A 23,340-nucleotide genomic window follows, 5' to 3' on the forward strand; every position below is an offset into this window, starting at 1 on the left:
TAAGTAAATGTCACTCCAAATTTTTTTCAGTGTGGTCATGCGTATAAATAGTACAAGTGTGAAATCTCGTGGAATGGATATGCCAAAATGAGTTTTGGCGTGCAAATGCTACGCAGTTTTTTGCGTGCATATGATACGCACTTTATGGCGTATTATACATACAAAAACCATCCAACCCACCACCCTAAACCTACCCAAGAGCATGTCATATGCATGCCATAAAGTGCGTATCATATGCACGCAAAAAAACTGTGTAGCATTTGCACGCCAAAACTCATTTTGGCGTATCCATTCCACGAGATTTCACACTCGTACTATTTATACGCATGACCATGAGATCGTGTAGGGAACCTTTATACAGCTCATGAGTTCAGCAATGCAGTGAGATAATAGACAAGGGCAAATCTTCCTTCCTCTCCTTCTACACTGACAGGTCTGAGAAAATATCTTACAGTTGAAACAACCGATATACTATACACCAAATACTGACTGAACAAACGGATCAAATTTCACTTGCAAAATGACAGTGCGAGCAATCAATACATTAACATCAGATTTTGCATAGTCTAAACTTGCTTCACAAATATCGTTTCCATTTTCCCTAATGCTTTTAGAAGCTAATATACTATCAGTATACTAACTCACCACCATCAAAAAGAGCATTTTTATTCCCAATGCCTAGAGTTGCTATTGATATATTCTTATTCTGATAAAAACAAATTAACAAAGCTTCAAAGGAGGAGAGACATTTTTGTCATTTTACTGAGGGGAAAATGTCCCCTTCATTAACACATGCAGACAATAGAAAAGTCGTCTTCAAAATCTGGGAGAAGAAACAATCTCAAAATGATATGTAAATAGCTGTATAATATATAATGTTTATTCAGGTAACATATATCAAAAGGCTAATACAATAATTTCATGAGGGTTCAGTGAGTGTCAAAATGCGTAATTAGTGCTGAAGAGAAAGCAGTATATTAATCACATATATATTGTGTTGTGACCATGTGCACCAGGCTTTAATAACTTACTTTCACATAGTCTGTGACAGATTTACAGTACTCTAATGACAGCCCTATGATAGAGCTGTATGGGGACATTTCTGGACCACAATCACAATCAAAATAACAGTAAATCCACGGTTGGGCATTTCACATCCTCCGGAAGAATAAATGCATGAAATAATTCAACCCACGGCAGCTGTTCACTCCAGTTGATCGGTTATGAGATCACATAAAACTGAAGACAACTGAAGAAAAAGACTGATGCGGGTCCTTCAGACCACTTGAGACACAATGGGACTTAATGAAATCCGTCCCTTTTCTCTCATTTGTGGGAATCACATCCAAATGACTTTTCATACAAGCAATTAAACAGATCCCAACATCATCTCTGTCTCCTCAGCGAAACGATCATAATCTATAAGGCAATTAATCAGCATGTACAGTAATAACCACAATAGTGTTCTCCCAAATAAATGAATACAATTAATTATACAGTTATGCCAATTCAGATTGGTTGAAAGCTGTGCGTTAAAACCGTGTAATGCCATTCAGACCACAGAAACATTAAGGAGCAAATAAACAATTTGCCATCAGTATACACAGTAATGAGGTAAAGGCAATACGATGAATATATCATCATGCATAATTTTCATTATCATCATGTCCGCTACCACTACTACCTTTGGCTATATTTGCAGTTAATTTTGTGACAGATAGGATTCCGTTTTTGGCACTATTCTTTACTGTATATAGTATCCGTCTTAAAACGTAAAAATTATATTTTTGCTTTGGCTGGATGAAGTTCCGAATGGTAGATAAATGTAATAGCAAAATTGGCTTGTTGAGTGAAAAAGTTAATGTCAAACCTTGCATTTGATCTTCCGCTCTCTTCTGTAGTTCAAATTTATCTTTCACACTTCTGTGTATTCAAAGTCGCCACACAGTGATTAGACACGTGACATGCAATCGTTGAGAAGGCTTGGAATGCAACGCACAAGTTGTGTGATATACAAAGTTCAGTGATGAAACTTTTAATTGCCGATTGGTTCTTTCAGTTCTACGACACCAACCAATCGGAGCTACTTCCTCATCTACGTGGCTTTACTTATACCGTACTCTGCTATCCGCACGCTACGTAATTATGAGAACTCTGATAATCCCACCTCCTCCCCAGCGCCACCTGTAGAGATCTGCTTGGGGGTTACATCATTCTTAGGCAGCTTTCTTGTTATCTTGACTAAGCTGACAATTATGTATTCATTCAGCAGCAGCAGCGGCGTAGCCGAAAAAAAAAAAATCAAGCATATGTACATTCTATGCTCTAAGTTAATAAAATGCTGGTTGAATCTATTCACGCCGAGAGTTGTCATGATTGAACTATGACAAGTTTGCTTTTTAGCTTGACAGCTTTATTTCTCCATTCAAAAACATTTAGAAGAGTAAATGGTGCATTCTTCAATACTTCTTCCACAAATTCTCATTTACATATCAGATACACTCACCTAAAGGATTATTAGGAACATCATAAAAATACTGTTTGACCCCCCTTTTGCCTTCAGAACTGCCTTCATTCTACGTGGCATTGATTTAACAGGGTACTGAAAGCATTCTTTAGAAATGTTGGCCCTAATTGATAGGAGAGCATCTTGCAGTTGATGGAGATTTGTGGGGTGCAGATCCAGGGCACAAAGCTCCCATTCCACCACATCCCAAAGATGCTCTACTGGGTTTAGATCTGGTGACTGTGGGGGCCATTTTAGTACAGTAAACTCATTGTCATGTTCAAGAAACTAATTTGAAATGATTCAAGCTTTGTGACAAAAAAAGTGTCAATTTTAACACGCTTTACAAATGATCTGTGGGATATTTTGAGCTAAATCTTACCATACACACACTGGGGACATCAGAGACGTACTTTACATCTTGTTAAAGGGGGGGTGAAACACTCAGTTTCAGTCAATCTCATGTCATTCTTGAGTACCTATAGAGTAGTATTGCATCCTTCATATCTCCGAAGTCTTTAGTTTTATTATATTTATAAAAGAAATATGGGCTGTACCGCGTCTTTCCGGAAAAAAAACGAGCGCCTGGAGGCGTATCGTGTGAGCGGAGCTAAAGAATGACAAGCGCGCAAAGCAGTGACGTCCTCAGGCGTGGAGAAACTCATGGCTATCGAGCTCAGCTAATACAGATATGATCCAGAATCATTCAGAGGCTGAAATAAATTGAACAGGAGAAACAGCGACAGCAGGACGTCCGTCTCTGTGGTATGTACTGTATTTAGTGGCCTGTCAACATTTGGGTGTCTTTACTCGCAGTTTATGAGGACATGATTCGGTTTATGGACAATTGTATGCGACTAAACCTTAGCAGTAGCAAGCAATACAGTTTTGCACATCAGACTAGTGTAATGTTAAACATAGAACAACAATGGAGTCCGTAAACGCATTTGAAAGACGAAGCACGCGATCGTGTCGTTTACTGATGTTTACTCATGTGACGATAGCCAACAGCATAGACATTTGAAGCAGTTTTACTCACCGGCTGCTTCCAAAGCAGGACCGAACCTTTATCGCTGGGACCGCTCCGTCAAAAACACACTTCTTTGGTATGATTTGGTAAAGTCCTGACAGCAGTGAACGGTGGAGATCCACTTTTGGGACGCGACTGAAGCGTGATGTTGTGACGCTTCTCGTCATGTTCTGTGTTCAAATCGGTTCAAATGCAGCGCTGCCTTCCCGGAATGCTGTGCTGAAGCGTTGAAATCACCCATAGGAATACAGCGGAAGCAGTGGACTGAGTCTGGAGTAGAAACATCCAGAGCCACCGTGCACAGGTGTGTGCAGGAAATGGGCTACAGGTGCCGCATTCCCCAGGTCAAGCCACTTTGGGCTACAGAGAAGCAGCATTGGACTGTTGCTCAGTGGTCCAAAATACTTTTTTAGATGAAAGCAAATTTTGCATGTCATTCGGAAATCAAGGTGCCAGAGTCTGGAGGAAGACTGGGGAGAAGGAAATGCCAAAATGCCTGAAGTCCAGTGTCAAGTACCCACAGTCAGTGATGGTCTGGGGTGCCATGTCAGCTGCTGGTGTTGGTCCACTGTGTTTTATCAAGGGCAGGGTCAATGCAGCTATCTATCAGGAGATATTGGAGCACTTCATGCTTCCAACTGCTGAAAAGCTTTATGGAGATGAAGATTTCGTTTTTCAGCACGACCTGGCACCTGCTCACAGTGCCAAAACCACTGGTAACTGGTTTACTGACCATGGTATTACTGTGCGTAATTGGCCTGCCAACTCTCCAGACCTGAACCCCATAGAGAATCTGTGGGATATTGTGAAGAGAAAGTTGAGAGACGCAAGACCCAGCACTCTGGATGAGCTTAAGGCCGCTATCGAAGCATCCTGGGCCTCCATAACACCTCAGCAGTGCCACAGGCTGATCGCCTCCATGCCACGCCGCATTGAAGCAGTCATTTCTGCAAAAGGATTCTCAAACAAGTATTGAGAGCATAACTGAACATAATTATTTGAAGATTGACTTTTTTGTATTAAAAACACTTTTCTTTTATTGGTCGGATGAAATATGTAAAAAAAAAAAAATGATAATTTTTTGAGACAATAAAAGACCTGAAATATTTCAGTTGGTGTGCAATGAATCTAAAATATATGAAAGTTTAATTTGTATCATTACATTATGGAAAATAATGAACTTCATCACAATATGCTAATTTTTTTAGAAGGACCTGTATCTGTTAATCTGAACATGAATATTTTTATTTATAAATGTTAACAAAAGAGACCTTATAGTAAAGTGTTACAGAGATTTTTCATTTGCCCACCACCCCACCTCACACACATAATTATACAGCTTATTGACAATCACACACATCTGTAAAAGCACATGCTTGCGACTTCTTATTATGGCCTTGGTATAAGTCACACTGCATAAGATAAATCAATACCAACATTCCTGATAACAAAATGACATTAAGCAGCCAAATAAAAATGAAAAACTGGTCATAACTTGTTTACTCATTTATTTTCAGATCGATATGGCACCACCCTGGTCAGGTTTGTAAAGAATCATAAGATCTGTGAGCTAAATCATCAGGAATGGGACTGTTCTTCACACAAAAGCTTTACGCCTGTTGCTTTACTTAAAATTCACATTTTCAGTTTAAACCGAAGCCTATTGGTTTCTACGCTTCAGTGGAATAAAAATGGACAACCCATTAGACTCATGCAGCACCTGCTCCAGTCAATTACAATTTAAATCTAAAAAAACGCAAATCTAATTTGGAAGAGACAGCACGTAGACACGAAGTCAGATGCTGATTCACTGACAGGAAATGAAGCATCAGACGCCGGTGAGTGATTATCTCTGTCTGGATGTTTTGAATGGGAGGTCTATGGACCCGCTTGGCATTCAGTCTTTGTGTTGCACATGTTTGTTTCTTTTGTGCACATGCCAAATGCTGTTTGTGAACTCAAAAGTGATGTGGCCAATTAAAGCAAAGAAACAGATTTATCAGACTTACTAATCAATGTCTGGAAAATAAAAGCAAAGCTTAAATGGGTATGGTAATGTATATGTTTCTGAAGATAAAAATGCCAGAAACATATATTTAGAATGAATTTGTCATCTTTTGAAATATTTTAATTTGCTTGCAAGTTGCAAAACGCGAAGTGATAAAAGCTGTACTTGCAAAGGGGAAATACCACTTTTTACTGTTTACTGAATTAGTATTGTAGGAGGTTTCTATATTGGACAACTAAGGACATGTTGCTAATTTGCTCAGGGTAAAACTTGTTGGTAAACACAAATAATCCTTCCCTGTGCACCTAATGTGAAAAAACAAACCTAATCTAGGGTAAATTCAGAGGCTCAGATCTCGCTAGACAAAAACATTGCATCTTATTTGTCATTCAAATTAGGTCTTATTTGAGGTGTACTTTATCAAAACTGAATGAGTGTGTGTGCCTGTCAGGTTAAAATATATGTCTGTGAATGTGTATGTAACATTTATGATAATATTTACTTTTTTATGGTAACATTTATTATTTTACAATTTATTTTTAATTTATTTTTATTTGTATTTTATATAGGTCTATATTACAAAACAAATGGGTAACTTTATGTAATTTATGTAAACCAAATGAATCTGATTTTAGATTCTGAATTGTTTGTGTATATGTACCCTAAACTATACAATCCAATTCACAGAATATATTTAAATGTGCATTACATGTTTTCTAAGCAAAATGTGCATTACATGTTTTCTCAGCTACACTGTCAGAAAAAAAAGGTACATTGCTGTCACTGGGGCAGTACCCTAAGGTACAAAACCCAAATATGTACTTTTAAGGTACTCTTAAAGTACTGATGTGTACCTTTTAAGGTACTAATGTGCCATTTAGGCGGCAAATATGTAACTTTTCACTTTTGTACCTTAGGGTACCGCCTCAGTGACAGCACTGTAACTTTTTTTCTGAGAGTGTAATGTGCAGTGCCACATCCAGAAAGTTACTCAACAATATTGTCAATGAAATTTCCTTTTAAATCGGTTATTTAAAGCTGCAGTCCGTAACTTTTTTGGGTTAAAAATGATCCAAAATAAATTTGAGCAAGAACATAACCAACCAGTGCTCAAAACTATCTCCTTATCTCAACCTGAGAGATAAGGTTGTGTCATATTCACAATGACAAGCTTGTAATAATGTGTTCATTTGAGTGGTATTGGTACATTTCTGCAGGCAATTCGAGCATGGCGCCATTTGTCTTAACATCATTACATCACGTTGTCTGTATACATAAAGGAGGAGTCCGGCTAGTAGTAGTATTACATGTGAGAATGCTGCCGGAGGCGGATCATTTATAGCCTTTTTTCACAGCACCTGGACACAGCACAACTAAATTTATCATTTTGATGGTGGATTGTAATCCAGAAAGGTTCAAACAACAATCATCAGTGTCAAATGGAGATTCAACCCATAGTCAAAAGCAAAAGATTAGACTGTAAAGAAATTTAAATCTGCAGGTAAAGGTAATACACACTAAATACAGTCACGTGACAGTTAACATTAGCAATTTAAAAAAAACAAAGTATAACAATAATAATTTGCATGGTTTGATGTGATGACCTAAGTGATCATTAGATTTATTCACTGTTAGTAGTGCAATTCATTGTAATGCTATTTTTTGCAGTTGGTCTGAACAAAAGTGGCAGATGTGTTACTTACTTGTTCAGATAAAATTTTGCAGGGAAAATTCTTATTTTGGACATAGAATCTTGGATTCTGAAGTGAAAAGCTGTTTAAGCAATCAGCTATTTTCTGTTCCTGCTCGCGTTTAAGTGCTGCCATGTCAAATAACCTAGATAACTTAATTCATTAATCTAGTGTTTCCCAACCTTTTTTCAGTCATGGCGCCCTTTGAAAATGTTCTAAATTTTGTGGCACCCCCTCGCATATGTTAAGCTAGGGGTGGAATGGTACAGATTGCTCACAATTTGGTTTGTATCAAGGTTTTATGTTCACAGTTTCAGGTTCACGGTTTCTGTATGGTTCAGTATTTGCTATGTTCATGGAAAAAAGGACTACTTTAAAAAAAAAAATTAAAAAAAAAAAAAAAAAAAAGAACAAATAACAAATACAAGCAGCAGCACAAATAATTACTATTAATCAAAGCTAGGCCTACTAAAATAATGCTTTTCAGGTAGGTCTAACATTAGTTTTTAGGTAAAAAAAATTAAATAAAGTAATCAAATGAAAAATTACTGCATATTTAACTGTTTAAATTAAATATTAATCCTTATTAAACTTACAAAAGCTATTCAATCCAGAGCAGTGAGTGATTCCTTATCTTCTCTGACATTAAACAGACAGCATTAAAGGCTACTGCCCTTTTTCAGATAGGCAATTTCAGACTATGTCTGCTTTGATACTCATCAAGATGGACATGTTGACATAGGCTACTTCTTGTGTGAGTTTGTCCGTTCAAGCGCAAGACTTGAAAGAGAACTCAATAGATGCGTGCTGTGAGACGTGCATGTGCACTTTTGGATGACCGCACAGACACACATCGCGATCGCACGCAAGTTTTCAATCGAGTCTTCTGGCTCTACACCCATATTCATATTCGAAGATACAGCAGCACTCAGATGCATTAAACAAAGTTTACACCGATAGACCGTTTTGCCCACTTCTTTTATTATTCTTATTGCTGTTGTAATGTATCACCGAGGAGCCAGCACGTGTATCCATCGACAGAAACATACATAACACATTATTTTCAAGTTACAACCCATATTAAAGATGCATCATCAGATGCAAGATGAACCGCGGTGCAAGTGCGTGCTGAAACCTTTTACGCGGCACCCCGCACACTCCGGTTGGGAAACACTCTATTCATCTGATGCACCACCATCCACAACATGTTTTATATTGACACATAGCAGGCCTAATATGACTTTAAATTAAGGTGGTTATTATTTGCACAATGTTGAGCTACAAAAAAAAGAAGAAAATATTAAAATATTGGCGATGACACGAAAATATCTCCACAGACATCTGAACCCGGATTAAGTTGCGATGACCTTATTGCCGCTCGTGCCGATTGATCTTCTCAGGTTATAACTATAACCATAGTTCCCTGAGAAGGGAACGAAACACTGCATCCACTAGGGACAGCTTTGGGAACACCCACAGCGTGATAGCGTCTGATGCACGCATGTCAACTCAGCCAATGGCGAGAGGGAGCGTCACGAACGGGTGACGTCACGTCCAGGAAAGAATAAATATACATCCGGTCCGATCGCACTTCAGCTAAACTGCCGAAGCAAGGAATCACAGGGATGCAGGGAATATGGCAAAGGGACGCAGTGTTTCGTTCCCTTCACAGGGAACTATGGTTATAGTTATAACCTGAGACGTTCCCTTTAGAGGGAACTTCACACTGCGTCCACTAGGGACAGCTTTGGGAACGAAATACCAAAACGCCATAATATCAAATGCCTGTCATGTGAAACTGTGGCACCTTCAAGACAGGAGCACTAAAGAACCTGGAGCACATTCCAGGTCAAGATCATAGTATCTCAAATGTGAGAGGCGAGGACCAACCGGCCGCGTCGCAGACTCCTTTGAGGGAAACCCCCGATACCAAGGCCTTAGAGGCCGCCATACTCCTAGTAGAGTGGGCTCTGACAGCTAATGGATACTGCTGATCAGAAGACTCATAAGCCAGAGAGATAGCCTCGACTATCCACTTGCCCATTGTATGTTTGGACGCAGGGAGACCCCTGTTCTGAGGTCCAACACAAACAAACAATTGATCTGCTTTCCTCCACCGGGCAGCTCTGTGGACATAAGCCTCTTAGTGCCATGAAGGAAACGAGTTACCAACAGTTTCTTCCCCACAGTAATACCATCCACATGGGCATGGTAAGCAGAAATAGATGAAACATACACATTTAGTGTAGCAGGGGTCAACCCAGAAGAGAATCGCTCTTGCAGAAAATCTAGCACTGAACCAATGGGGCAGTTAACTGGATCTAACTGTCGTTCTTGACACCAAGAAGTGAATAACCTCCACTTCAGGGCATATAGTCTCCTCGTGGATGGAGCTCTGGAGCTAAGAATGGTCTCCACTACCTTGGTAGAGAGACCAGACTCCATGAGCTTGGCCCCCTCAGCGGCCAAACCCACAGGTTCCACATTTCTGGGCAGGGGTGAAATATTAAGCCCTCCGTCTGAGATAGAAGATCTCTCCTGATCGGAATCTTCCAAGGTGAGTCATCGAGCAGTGTTACGAGGTTTGAGAACAAAATCCGGCTCGGCCAGTAGGGAGCTACTAGCAGTAGACCCATCCCCTCCTGGCAAACTTTCTCCAGAACTCCCTGGAGCAGCACAACTGGGGGAAATGTGTACAGACACCGCCTCGGCCACGTCTGCACCATGGCATCCAGTCCCAGAGGAGCTGGATGTGTCAAAGAGAAGCAGAGTGGACAGTGCGTCGTATTCTGAGATGCAAACAGATCCACCTCCGCCTGGGCATTAATACATTTCCCAAATGAGCTTCACTACCTCAGGGTCACATATATTTAACCCAGGTGCTGTCCATTTCTTCTGATCATCCTTGAGATGGTTCTACACCTTCATTTGAGTTCAGCGGTGTTTGATTATACTGACTGGACTCGATTAGTAAAGCCACACACCGGTCTAAATAAGACCTTACAGCTCACAGTGCATGTCACAGCAAATGAGAATCATAAGGTCAAAGGAACTGCCTGAAGAGCTCAGAGACGGAATTGTGGCAAGGCACAGATCTGGCCACGGTTATAAAAAAAAAAAATCTGCTGCACTTAAGGTTCCCAAGAGCACAGTGGCCTCCAAAATCCTTAAATGATAGAAGTTTCAGACAACCAGAACCCTTCCTAGAGCAGGCTGTCCGGCCAAACTGAGCTATTGGGGGAGAAGAGCCTTGGTGAGAGAGGTAGAGAAGAACCCAAAGATCACTGTGGGTGAGCTCCAGAGATGCAGTCGGGAGATGGGAGATAGTTGTAGAAAGTCAACCATCACTGCAGAAACAGTGATGAAGGACTTGAAGGACTCCAAGATGGTGAGAAATAAAATTCTCTTGTCTGATGAGAACAAGATAGAACTTTTTGGCCTTAATTCTGAGCGGTATGTGTGGAGAAAACCAGGCATTGCTCATCACCTGTCCAATACAGTCCCAACAGTAAAGTATGGTGGTGGCAGCATCATGCCGTGGGGGTGTTTTTCAGCTGCATAGACAGAACAACCCCCCAATCGAGGTAAAAATGAATGCAGGATATGATGACCCCAAGCACACAGCTAAAATAACGAAGGAGTGGCTTCACAACAACTCTGTGACTTGTCTTGAATGGCCCAGCCCGAGCCCTGACTTAAACCCAATTGAGCATCTCTGGAGAAACCTGAAAATAGCTGTCCACCAACTTTTACCATCCAACCTGACAGAACTGGAGAGGATCTGCAAGGAGGAATGGCAGAGGACCCCCAAATCCAGGTGTGAAAAACTTGTTGCATCTTTTCCAAAAAGACTCATTGCTGTATTAGATCAAAAGGGTGTTTCTGTTAAATACTGAGCAGTGGGTCTGAATACTTAGCACCATGTGATATATCAGTTTTTCTTTTTTAATAGTTCTGCAAACATGTCAACAATTCTGTGCAAATGGCTGCAATATAACAGAGTGAAAAATTAAAGGGTGAGTATACACACACATACACTTTTTTTTCTTTCTTTTTTTTCTTTCTTTTTTTTTACTGTGGTGAAGAAATTAATTCAAAAAGCTGTGGTGGACACTGCAATGTTTAGATAGCACCAAAGTGTTTTAGGTGAACTATATATAAACATGGTTTAGTTATAGTTGTTTCCGCATAGAATGTTGTCCAAATGATAAATCTTTAAAAGAGAAATTATTCTCTGAACCTCATTTGATTTGACTGCACACTCATAAAATCATTCTTACAGTTTAAATGGTTGAAGCTCTTAATTATACGAGAATGCACTCTAAAAAGTGTGTGCTTTGCTTCCTTTTGGCCTGTAACAGCAGGAAATAATCAGCAGCCAGTGTTCATATCAGTTCTGCTAAGACAAAGGCAATCAGGTCACCAAGGGACAGCATTCTATTAAGGCCATCGACCAAACTATAACCCTCCTTGAGTCCAAATCCCATGCCAAAACCCAATCCCATAAGACCCAATAAAGGACAGAACCCAAGACCGGCATTGGAAACAGACCACTCAAGCAAAGCATCAAATCAAGCAAGACCAATCCATTATTGACAGCAATGATTATGAGTAGATTGTATGTCCCGCTCCAAGGAAGGATTTCACATACGCTTATCTCTAAATACCTGGTGAGGATCATGACGTCATTACATTACAGCATCAATTTTTGTAGTTATGTTATGGAAACAGACATTGCAGCATGTGATGCTGGCAGGGCTCATGCTTTCTCCTAAAATTCAATGGGAATTCCTTAAATAATGTTCAAGAAATGCAAGACATCGTTGTCGTGTGAAGATTGTGATCTGGAAAAACTTTAATAACAATTTGATTTGATGACACCCTGCAGATCAGTGTATTTAAAAAAAGATTTTCCCTTGCCCTGTTAATCATTCCATTAAAATGCATTCAAAGCCTTATGTAAATGTCTTGCCTATGTAAATGACACATGGCTCTTCAAGAAAATGACACAAATATATGCATTCTCACGGAAGACCTTTGCAAATTAAAGGAATAGGTCACCCGAACATGAAGTTTCTGCTATCATTTACTAAACCTTATGTCATTTAAAACTCATTTGATTTTCTATTTTCAGTTAAACCAACAATTTACTAAATGCAAATTACGCACAACAGTGACCAGTGGCTATAAAGCTCCAAAAAAGTACCATACAATTAGTAGTTGTAATCTACTTCTATAGATTTGTGTGGAGAAATCTACTTCTAATTGTTGTAATCTACTTCTATAGATTTGTGTGGTTTGTGCTCCGACATGCACTGTTAACTGTGAGAGCTTATATAGACACGTGTGTGCCTTTCCAAATTATGTCTAATCAACTGAATTTACCATAGGTGTGCTGCGTCACAATTTACCTACTTATACTACGACCTTAAAAGTAGTACTCTTTTTTTTGTGAAGAAAAAATATATGCTTTTCAGTGTGTAGCAAAAGAGCATGCAAGCTTTGTGACATACTACTTTATCATCTTTAACGGACTCCGTCGCTTAGTTACGTGTATCCCGTCACCATTTAAACTGCCCTGTCAATCCTCCTCACGGTTCAAATCGTCCACATTCAGTTTAATTTCCTAACATATCAGAGACAAATGTAGTAGCACGTTAATCTGCCATGTGTGGGTCTTTCATGTCGTGTGTTTGCAATTTAAATATAATGATGCATTTATACGTTATACGTTAACTAAATTTAGACTACTGACACGAGAGCGCAGCGCGGATCATATGCGCGAGTCGGCACAGACAACAAACATATCGCCCATTTGAATTCTGCACAGAATGCTGCATTTCAAAGCGATATGGAGGAGATTATGATGGTAAACAGTGTTAGAGGAAACTGGCTTTACCAAACAGAAAGGTCCGCTCTTGCGCTCTAGTCAAACTGTATATTAACGAAACGCTATTGGCAATTTCATAAAAGGGGAGGAGCTGCTAACAGCTGGAGCCGTTTCAGGGGAAATTACGTCAACAAATTGAATAATGTGGCGCTTCAGTGGGCCTTTAACCATTGGACACGCACATCCGTCATGTTTGTAGTTTTTTTTTTGTACACTTTTTATCCACATTTGTAGTTCTAATCGAATCCTCATCCACCTCGCAATGGGTTGTGGGCAATATCAGTCATCAGAGTGTGCGTAAATCTGTACTTTGAATTCTGACCGGAAATAGTAGACCAATGCTGCGTTCCACTCCACTTTAAGACACGCACTTGCAAACTTCCCTAAGCACTTCCCTTTGGGGGAATCCCTGCTGCCATTTTGAAGTGCGTTCCACTTCGTGAAGTGGACAAGGGAAGTTTGTATGAACAGACCCTTGCTCCCTCGATTTTGACCGAGTGAGCGAGTCTACTTCACATGTACACTTCAGGCAGCTTCATATACCACAATGCAACGCGATTGTGACGTCACCACATATCACGTTTAATTTACCCCACCACAAACAACTATAACTATTTTTAAAAACATTTAAAACAACCCAAGCACATCCATATACACATAGAATGCTCCATTAAACAATTTCGTAAAGGTAAAAAATAAATAATATATCAACTCCATAGTGGATTCCAAGTGATCAAGGGCTTAGGGCGTTCCAGTTCAGTCCATTTGCAAAGTTTCCGCCAGTAGTGGGCACTAATGCAACGTAGGCATGACGCACATCCGAGTGAACGAGACGGAGGGAAGTTTGCGAGTGAAGGGCATGATAAAAACGAACTGGAACGCAGCACAGAGGTGTCCAAAGTCGGTCTTGCAGGGCCACTGTCCTGCAGAGTTTAGCTCCAACTTTCCTCAACACACCTTGAAAATTTCTGCCTTGAAAAAACTGCCTTGAAATTTCTAGTATGTCTAGTAAGACCTTACTTAGATGGTTTAGGTGTGTTTAATTGGGGTTTGAGCTAAACTCTGCAGGACAGTGGCCCTCCAGGAGCAGGATTGGACACCCTTGTATCCCTTGACTATCCAGGTATCGTTGAAATACACTTTCAATTTACTAAGATTTGGGACATACTAACTGTATTTTCGAATTCTATTAAGTACGGATAGTATGCGAATTAGGATGCAGCAATAGACAAGTGTGCTTCCATCCAGATCATGTCCAATCAACTAAATTTACCACAGGAGGTGTAAAAACATCTCAAGGATGATCAGTGGAAACAGGATGCACCGGAGCTCAGTTGAGACAAAGGCTGTGAATACTTATGTACGTGTGATTTTTTTCTCTATCTTTTATTTTTAATACATTTGCAAAGATTTCAAACAAACTCAACATAATTCATTTAATCCGTTCTGGAATAAGGCTGTAACATAAAAAAATGTGATAAAAAAGTGAAGCGCTGTGAATACTTTCCAGATGCACTGTATGTAAATACCCTGAATGTTACCCTGATGGAGTTCTATATCATGTGATATAAGTTTAAATAATGTATCATCTATGACAACATAAACATATCATGTGCTTGAAATGGTCACTCGAGTTGATAGTGGCAGTATGTCTCTGTGGATCAATGCGAAAGTTATTATACATCCCAAATATTAGATCAGCTAGTTTAAAGGTTAGTTGAAAAATGTAGTTTTACTAAAGTTACTCTGTGCACACTGCAAAAAATGCTCTTCTTACTTAGTATTTTGTTATATTTTATATTGCCAAATATTGTCTGGCTATCACCAGACCAAGCTCTGCTCAAAAATACTCTGCTCTGTATTTTTTCTATATTTGCACAAGAGATCAACAAGCATTATGCAAATGACTCTGTACACAATTGGATTTTCCTTCAACAAATCAGACCACAAGACATGTGATCAACGGTCAACGACCCATCACTTTTCTGCTGTTAAACCCGCCAATAGCGTGCCAGGTGGATAAGGAAGTCTGTGATTGGTTCCTGCAAAAGTGTAACAGAAGCAGTAGAAATTAATGTACAAGTTTCCAGACTGAATTGCAGGGTGATGTCAAATCACCAGCAGATCAGGTAGGGTTTACCCAGTCTAGTCCAAATATTGAAAAATTCTTAAATCAAGATGCTTTTTCTATTGCTAAGTAAAATGACTTAAGTAAAATGCTAAGTAAAATGACTTAAGATATTTTATCTTGTTGGCAAAATTAAGTGAGTTTTTGCTTAAAACAAGCATCCTTTTCTGCTAATAAGGTGAGAAAAATTATCTAATTTCTCCTTGCAGAAACGAGAAACAAGATTTCAATCAGAAACAAGATTATTTTTCTCACGCCATGCAGATAATTTAGCTTGTTTTAATAATTTAGCTTGTTTTAAGCAAAAACTCACTTAATTTAGATTTTCGAGCAATCTATATAACATAATTTTACTTATATCTACACTTTAAAAAAATGTTGGTTTAACTTAAAAGAAGTAAGTAACCTGGTTGCCTTAAAAATGTGAGTTAATTGAAATAAAAAATGTGAGTTGCTAAAATGAAGGAAATTGGTTTAATAAATAGAAACTCAAAATATTTTTGCATCTGAACCACATAAAAAAATGTGATTAATCATGAAAATAGCACAGTTTCACTGCGTCATCACAAATAAAACACACAATTACCCAATATGCTTACAAAATCTTTTAAAAATATTTGAATAAAGGTTGGTGAATCTCAAAAATGGTCATTGTTTTAACTTAATTTTTAAATTTCAATTAACTCAAATTTAAGGCAACAAGGTAACTTATTTTTTAAATATTTTTGTACCGTGTAGTAAATGCATCTTGATTTGATATTTTTTGATATTTAACCTAGAAACAAGAACAAATAAAGTAAGGAGAGCATTTTGGGCAGTGCATTTGCTCGGCGGCTATGAGACACTTGTTGCACATGTAAGCTAGATCAATATTAGCTATGGTAAAACATGGTACTCACAATAAATCAGGAAAATGAGATTCAAACAATAAAACTGTGTTGAATTATATCACAATGATTAGGTTTCTGTCTTTAAATGTGTTGCAAACAGTTGTTCCCTTGTCTAGTAAAACATAATATATTAAAGTGTCTCTCGTGTTTCCAAGGTTTATTGAGGGTAACAAAGGTATGATGTCATTGATAGACAAAGTACAGTCTGTGTCCAGGTAAAAAAAAAAAAAAAAAAAAAACTGGATTATTTCTCTGGATTCTTTAGAACATCTGAGATAATGCAAGTACACAAGTCTGTTTTAGTATTTTTTTTAATGTTCTAAATTTTAAACACATCTAAATTATTACATACTGTGCCTTTATTTGAATAGTTTATTTTAGCAAGTTCACATTTAACTAAAATCCTCAGAAGCAAATGGATTTACAGCCTCTGAAAAGAGCCTGGCAGCCTAAGTTATTAAAGCACAACAACATTGCCTGAGAATGTCAAAATGTCATTATGCTGTTCTCTCGTTTTCCTCTGTCAAGGGCAGCAAACGCGGGATACAGTGTCAGCAATATCATTATGAACATTATTCTGTCTGTGTCATTGCTGGAGTCGGTGGCTGAGCTCTGGGTCAATGGATTTGGCTAATGCACAGCAGAAAAGTGCTGTAAACCACGGTACAGTTAAGCCCGGTGAACTGAACAACACTAGGCTACTAACTTTATAACACCGCGAAACACGCGCATGCATGAGTTTCAACACCAATAGGCTACACCTGCCATTCTATGCAGTAAATCAAAATGGTTTACCACAAAAATATTTGAAAACGAATGCTTCCTTTTGATTGTTTTATCTACAGCGCAAGTAAAATATAGCAGGATAATTACAGAATAAATGTGAGACGTAAAATATATCTTCTGTAAACAGCACGCAACAGACCCACACTCAAGCGAACTACTTTTTATCCTTGTTATCTTTAAAGCATTCCCATCGAAGCGATTAACCATATATGCATTACAATAATAATCTATTAAAAGAAAGAGAAGTTATCTTACAAGGAAGGTTGATTCTGTAGTTATTCCCCCTAAACCTGAGCCCGTCCAGTCGCATCTGCAGCGAGTGGCTGGAACTGCGCGCGCGTGTCTTCCCCTCCGCGCGCACTCGAGCAGCTTAAAAAGTTTAATGACGTCAACCGGGCATTTAAAACGCCGCTTTTTTCTCCGGAATGTACGACGTGATGTCTTTCTTAAAGGGACCGTGCACCGTTAAGGACAATCGATAAACGAGTGTACATAATCAACTGTTCAACGTTGTTCACTCAAAAAAAAAAAATTAATTTGTGCTCACCTGTAGTTTCACATCATGTAGTTTCATTCTTTTATAGAGACAATGAAAGAGATCTCAGGGGCTGTTCAACCAAAACTGGTGTCTTAAAAATACAGAACTCATAATGTGAACACTTGCTGCATTCAAGTGTTATCAGAATTATCGTAAATAGTTTCCTAGTTAAAAAAAAGTTGGACATGAATAGCCCTCTCAAGTCAAAATTTGAATGCGATGAGCTTGTAATCACGACTTCAAAAGTTAAGTATGAAGTTTCCTACAGCATTGGAAGCCTGGGAAAAATCAAAGGCTATACTTTTAAACGGTGAGTCAAAATAATTGTTTCTGCATATTAGACTGAAATCAGATCAGATTTAGCAAGCGTGAAGAGCAAAAAAACAAACAAAGATGAAAAGTGTTTTTTTTACATGATTTAAAAAAAAAATTGTTTACATGATTTAGCATGGTTTATGTCAGTGGTTTTCAAACCTGTCCTGGAGGACCCCCAGCCCTGCACATTTTGTATGTCTCCTTCATCTAACACACCTGATTCAACTCATGAGCTCAATAGTAGGGACTGCAAGACCTGAAGTGGGTGTGCCAAATACTGGAGACATATAAAATGTGCAGGGCTGGGGGTCCTCCAGGACAGGTTTGAAAACCACTGGTTTCTGTGAATCACACAACGTGAATCGTAAATGTCAGATGTTGTTATATAGAAAACATGCTGAAAGTCGCTAAAGAAACTGCAGTTTGTGTTGCTGCAAAGTGCCGGATGAAAAGAAAATGACACTATAAATGAGGCGTGAAACGGTGGAGACGATCAGCATGGAATAAAGCCACGCATGCAGCCTCCAATGGTTCTCCTATGTGCCTCATAAGTCACAGTAGTCCAGCGCGGCAGCTATACATTGTCATGCTGTAAATAAGACAACATCTGTATTGCAAATCCCTTAATATTGCAGTTGCTGCTATTGTTGTTTTTCCTATATAAACCAACGCAACCTACCTACCAACCCACATCCGTTTGACCTCCGTTCATCTTCAGAACACAGTTTAAGATATTTTATATTTAGACCTACAGTGTATGCAAGTGTATACACACTATACATGTCCAGAAAGGTAATAAAAACATCATCAAAGTAGTCCATATGTGACATCATTTGGTTAATCAGCGTATTTATTCATGATTCGGATTCGCGTGTCAAACTGCCAAACTGCTGAAATTACGTGACATTAACGATACGAATCATGAAACAATATGCTGATTCATAACCATTCAAATCTTTATTTGAAGATTGAAAACAAACACGGAAGAGAAGACAATGCTGAATGAAGTCGTAGTTTTTGTTATTTTTGGACCAAAATGTATTTTCAATGCTTCAAGAGATTCTAATGAACAAACTGATGTCACATATGGACTACTCTGATGATGTTTTTATTCCCTTTCTGGACATGGACAGTATAGTGTGTATACACTTGCATCCGCTGCAGGTCTAAATATAAAATATCTTAAACTGTGTTCTGAAGATGAACGGAGATCTTATGGGTGTGGAACGACATTAGGGTGAGTCATTAATGACAAATTTCATTTTTGGGTGAACCAACCCTTTAAGTTCCTCGTCTTGCCAGTCCATTATGATGGTTGATGTTGTAGACTGGTATTTAAGTTCATATTATTTAAATTTATTATAGAAATCATAAACACACTGGATAAACCCAGCCTGATATGCTGGTGATTTGATTTCGCCCTGCCTGCAGCTCAAGCTGGAAACCTGTACATTTATTTATCCTGCTTCTGTTACACTTTTGTGGTGGGAACTAATCACTTATCGCGCTATTGGCAGGTTTAACACAATGTCCCTGTCCCAAATGGCACCCTAAACCCTTTTGACCTCCCTCTGAGTCAACACTTTCACAAAGTAAAGGCGCTTTAACTTAGAAATCCACTGCGTAGCTTGCGAACTTGCTGGTTTGGCTGAAGTGCGAATCGAGGGCGCATAGCATCCGCTAAAAGGGGGCACTCACGAGCACCCTTCTTAAATGACGAACGGGACACCCTATGGTCTTGTGGACTTAACGGACACATGCACGCAGCGGCCATTGTCCACAAGACCGAAATTGCACATGAAGTGTGCCATTTGGGACAGGGCCAATGACAGATGGATCGATGCCTGTCGATCACGGCTCTTGTGGTCTGATTGGTTGAAGCACTACCCAATTGAGTCTTTTCAATTATTATCGTTGATCCTGCCTCCTGTGCAGAGGAAAATACAGAGCAGACCCCCCAGATCAATGTTTAGTCTTAAAAGATTGAGCTTGGTCTGATGATAGCCAGACAAAAACGCACTGCTGTAGCACAAATAGTTTTACAGGTTACTCCACATTGCTATTTATATAGTTACAATATTATAGTAGTGGCTATTGAATAGGAAGTATTGCATGTTCAGAGGAAAAAGCTTACATCTGTGTTGAAAAATAAGGTGGATTAGTTGCCATCCTGGGTTGGCCATTTGGATACGTGGGGTGTTTTTGCTAAACAAATTTTTGAAGTCTGTAATGAATATAAATATATATGAACGTCTTCTGTAGCTGTATCAGTACAATGGATGCATACCATGAGTCGGTGGATCTCTAAGGGTTTTATCTTGTTTTATCACTGGAATGGAGAGCAAATTGGGGAGAGAGCACTTCATGCATGATCTACATTGATGACAACCACAGCAAATGCTCAGCAAAACTTCCAATTGCCACTTGAAAAAAAAACTTGTGCTCAAGTGTCCCTCTTTATCAGATACATCCCTGCTGCAAGATTCCTCGTTTTCAGCAGAATAACAGCTTTTAAAGTTCAAAATCAAACAAATCTGTTAACAACCTGGTTGCCTTAAACATTTTTGTTTATTGAAATAATTTTTTTTGAGTTGATGCAATGAAGGAAATTGGTTTAGAACTCAAAAATGCTTACAAAATATTTGAATAACATTTGAATAAAGGTTTTCAATTCTCAGAAATGTTCATTGTATTAACTTAAATTTTTAATTTCAAATAACTCAAAATTTTAAGGCAACCAGGTAACATATTTTTTTTAATATTTTTTTTTTTAATAGTGTACCTGTTTTAGTGAGACTGTTCACAGCACTGTGTTGAAGTTTCCAACCATGTTTATTCTGTATACATGATACTTGAACTCATGTATACATTTTTTTTTAATCCATAAAAGAAAAGGCTGTAACACTGTCAGGCTCCAAAAAGGAAGCACTTTAAAAATATAATAGTTCAATTACATGTGCATTCTAAGTATAAGTCACCATCAACTTAAACAGTATGGAAAAGAGCTTGGATATTCTGATTGCATTTCCTGTTACGTTTCATGTAAAATGTAAATAACATAGGGTTCAAAATGATGTAGATGACATTGACATATTCTTTGAATATTACACTATTAAAACCTTCAACTTTACAATTTCATACAAAGTTAGATGAGCAGTTTAATAAAAACTACAGGAGACTGAAAAATGATTTGATTGTTTTTGTTTGTTGGAGGACTAAATTGCATGTACAAGGAATGCCACAGAAATCACCTGTCCTAAAAATTTCCTGAAAACAAATTCCTAAAATGTTAGTTAAAATGCAAACTACAACATCACCTCTGGTTAAATATATAACTGCTCAAATCATTATCAGCCCAAACAGTAACTCTCATTTGAAGCTATCAGAGGGACTGTCCCTCATTAGAGTGAATCTACCTTTGTTTTTTAAATAGTTCATCCAATCAATCAACAGATGGTAGGTGTACTTATGCAATAGCAGCAACACTTACTGGCTTACAAGTGCAGCTGCTAATCAGAAACTGTGAGAGCAATCAGTGCGTGATCTGCCTTCACCTGCATCTGTTATGGCTTGATCTCCCTGCACATCTGTGCCTCTTAATTTCTAGAATAAACTATCTCCGTCTCTTCTTGTGTGTCTAATCAATAATGTGTGCCATTCAGGCAGAACGTTCCAAAACCTGGATTCCATTTGTCATTTGTCAACCACAACATATTTGCAATCAATTTAACTTTCCGCTCCGAGAGGAAAACATATGTTTACCAATGCACTGCACACTCACATGTTCAATGGGTTATGTTCCAAAATTCTAATTAGTTTTTGTTTTTATCAATACTGCAATATTAAGCAAATGTTATATAGGCAGTTAAAATTACAGTTTAAGAAACTGAAAAGTGATTGGCACCCTAATCCCAATGGACTATGATATTTATGTAATAGCAAATGTGCAATTTTTTTTTTTTTTTTATTTGCCCTCATCCATACAACCTTCAAACCTCCCAGCTGAAATGGTGTAATTCTAGATGGTATGATTAGATATTATTATTCTCCTATGTTATGTATAATGTCTGAAGCTGTGGAAATGAAATGTGTGTACAGCCATCAGAGCAGAAATTGTTTCCTCTTTTTCTTTTATTCATTTCCTGTTCTATTTTCGATTATAGCACACAGCAGGTAGGCTATTCGCCTTGTGTTTGTATTTTTCCAACAGTCGTTAATGAAGTACAATAACTAATCTACTCACGTTCAGAGAAAATCATTATTCATTAATTACTTTAAAGCACTGAAATGTGGTCAGACTCAGAATCTCTCTAAAAATCTCCTAAGCATCAGGAGCACAACACAGCATGCAGTGACATATTTAAATAAAGGAACTTTGATTAGGCTTATTAGTATGGGCCAAGAATGTCTAATAATAATAACCTCTCTTCTCATTTCCCATCAGGTAAGCTCCTATGCATGAAAGTGGGGTTGACTATAGTAAACAGCAGCTAAGCGTTTTAATGATAGATATATGTGTCACGGTTCATGAGTCCACTGACTCGTTCTTGCTCTCTCTTGCATCTTGTGTTGGGTTTTGTTCCTGTGTTTGTCTGTCTTGTCTTGTCTTGTTTCCCATCTGGGTTCAGCAGGACCGGTCTCCGACAGGGGGCCCCAATTTGTGCTGGTGAGAGTTTTGTCAATTGCTGACAGCGATGGTCAGTCTGTCTTTAGGTTTCCATCCTCAGAGCAACGACCAAATGGAGCAAGCCAACCAAGACTTAGAGAGTGTTGCGATGCTCCTAAATGAATCTCTTCACTGTCACCAAGTTCCCTAGTCCGATGGCAGTCTGACTCAAACTTCCTCCAGCCTACAGGAGAATTCTTATTCATTCCATCTTTCGTGTCTCCAAATTAAAACATTTGTTTCATTCAGCCAGCAGCCATATCACCCTGTACCTCAAGACTGGTTCCCCACTGAAGCTAAGCAGGGCTGAGCCTGGTCAGTACCTGGATAGGAGACCAAATGGGAAAACCAGGTAGCTGCTGGTAGAGGTGTTAGTGAGGCCAGCAGGGGGGCTCACCCTGTGGTCTGTGTGGGTCCTAATGTCCCAGTATAGTGATGGGGACACTATACTGTCAAAGAGCACCGTCCTTCGGATGAGACGTTAAACCAAGGTCCTGACCTCTGTGGTTGTTAAAAATCCCAGGATGTCCGTTGATAAAGAGTAGGGGTGTAACCCCGGCATCCTGGCCAAATATGTCCATTGGCCTCTGTCCATCATGGCCTCCTAATAATCCCCATATCCTGATTGGCTTAATCACTCTGTCTCCTCTCCACCAATCAGCTGATGTGCGGTGAGCGTTCTGGCGCAAAATGGCTGCCATCGCATCATCCAGGTGGATGCTGCACATTGGTGGTGGCTGAGGAGATTCCCCCTTCTATGTGTAAAGCGCTTTGGGTGTCTAGAAAAGCGCTATATAAATGTAATGAATTATTATTATTATTATTATTCACATATTAATCAACATTAAATATTCTGTCTTATTCCCTTGACAATATGTATATAAATAAGAGT

The 23,340-nt window shown here is 38.8% G+C and overlaps 1 protein-coding gene across 7 annotated transcripts in view; it reads right to left on the reverse strand.

Moving 5' to 3' along the window:
- gulp1b (GULP PTB domain containing engulfment adaptor 1b) overlaps positions 1 to 17,316 on the reverse strand; it is a 100,807-nt gene extending 83,491 nt beyond the window's left edge. For 6 of the 7 annotated variants that reach the window (XM_067459179.1, XM_067459175.1, XM_067459178.1 and 3 more), the window contains exon 1: positions 17,185 to 17,316. In XM_067459179.1, coding sequence (XP_067315280.1) covers positions 17,185 to 17,239 — 55 coding nt within the window. In that variant the 5' untranslated portion in view covers positions 17,240 to 17,316. The remainder of the gene's footprint in view (positions 1 to 17,184) is intronic. The other variant, XM_067459177.1, reaches the window with a different exon arrangement.
- Positions 17,317 to 23,340: the final 6,024 nt, after the last annotated feature.

The sequence above is a fragment of the Pseudorasbora parva genome, chromosome 12 (assembly GCF_024679245.1).
Source record: "Pseudorasbora parva isolate DD20220531a chromosome 12, ASM2467924v1, whole genome shotgun sequence".
In the NCBI taxonomy this organism is placed as follows: Eukaryota; Metazoa; Chordata; class Actinopteri; order Cypriniformes; family Gobionidae; genus Pseudorasbora; species Pseudorasbora parva.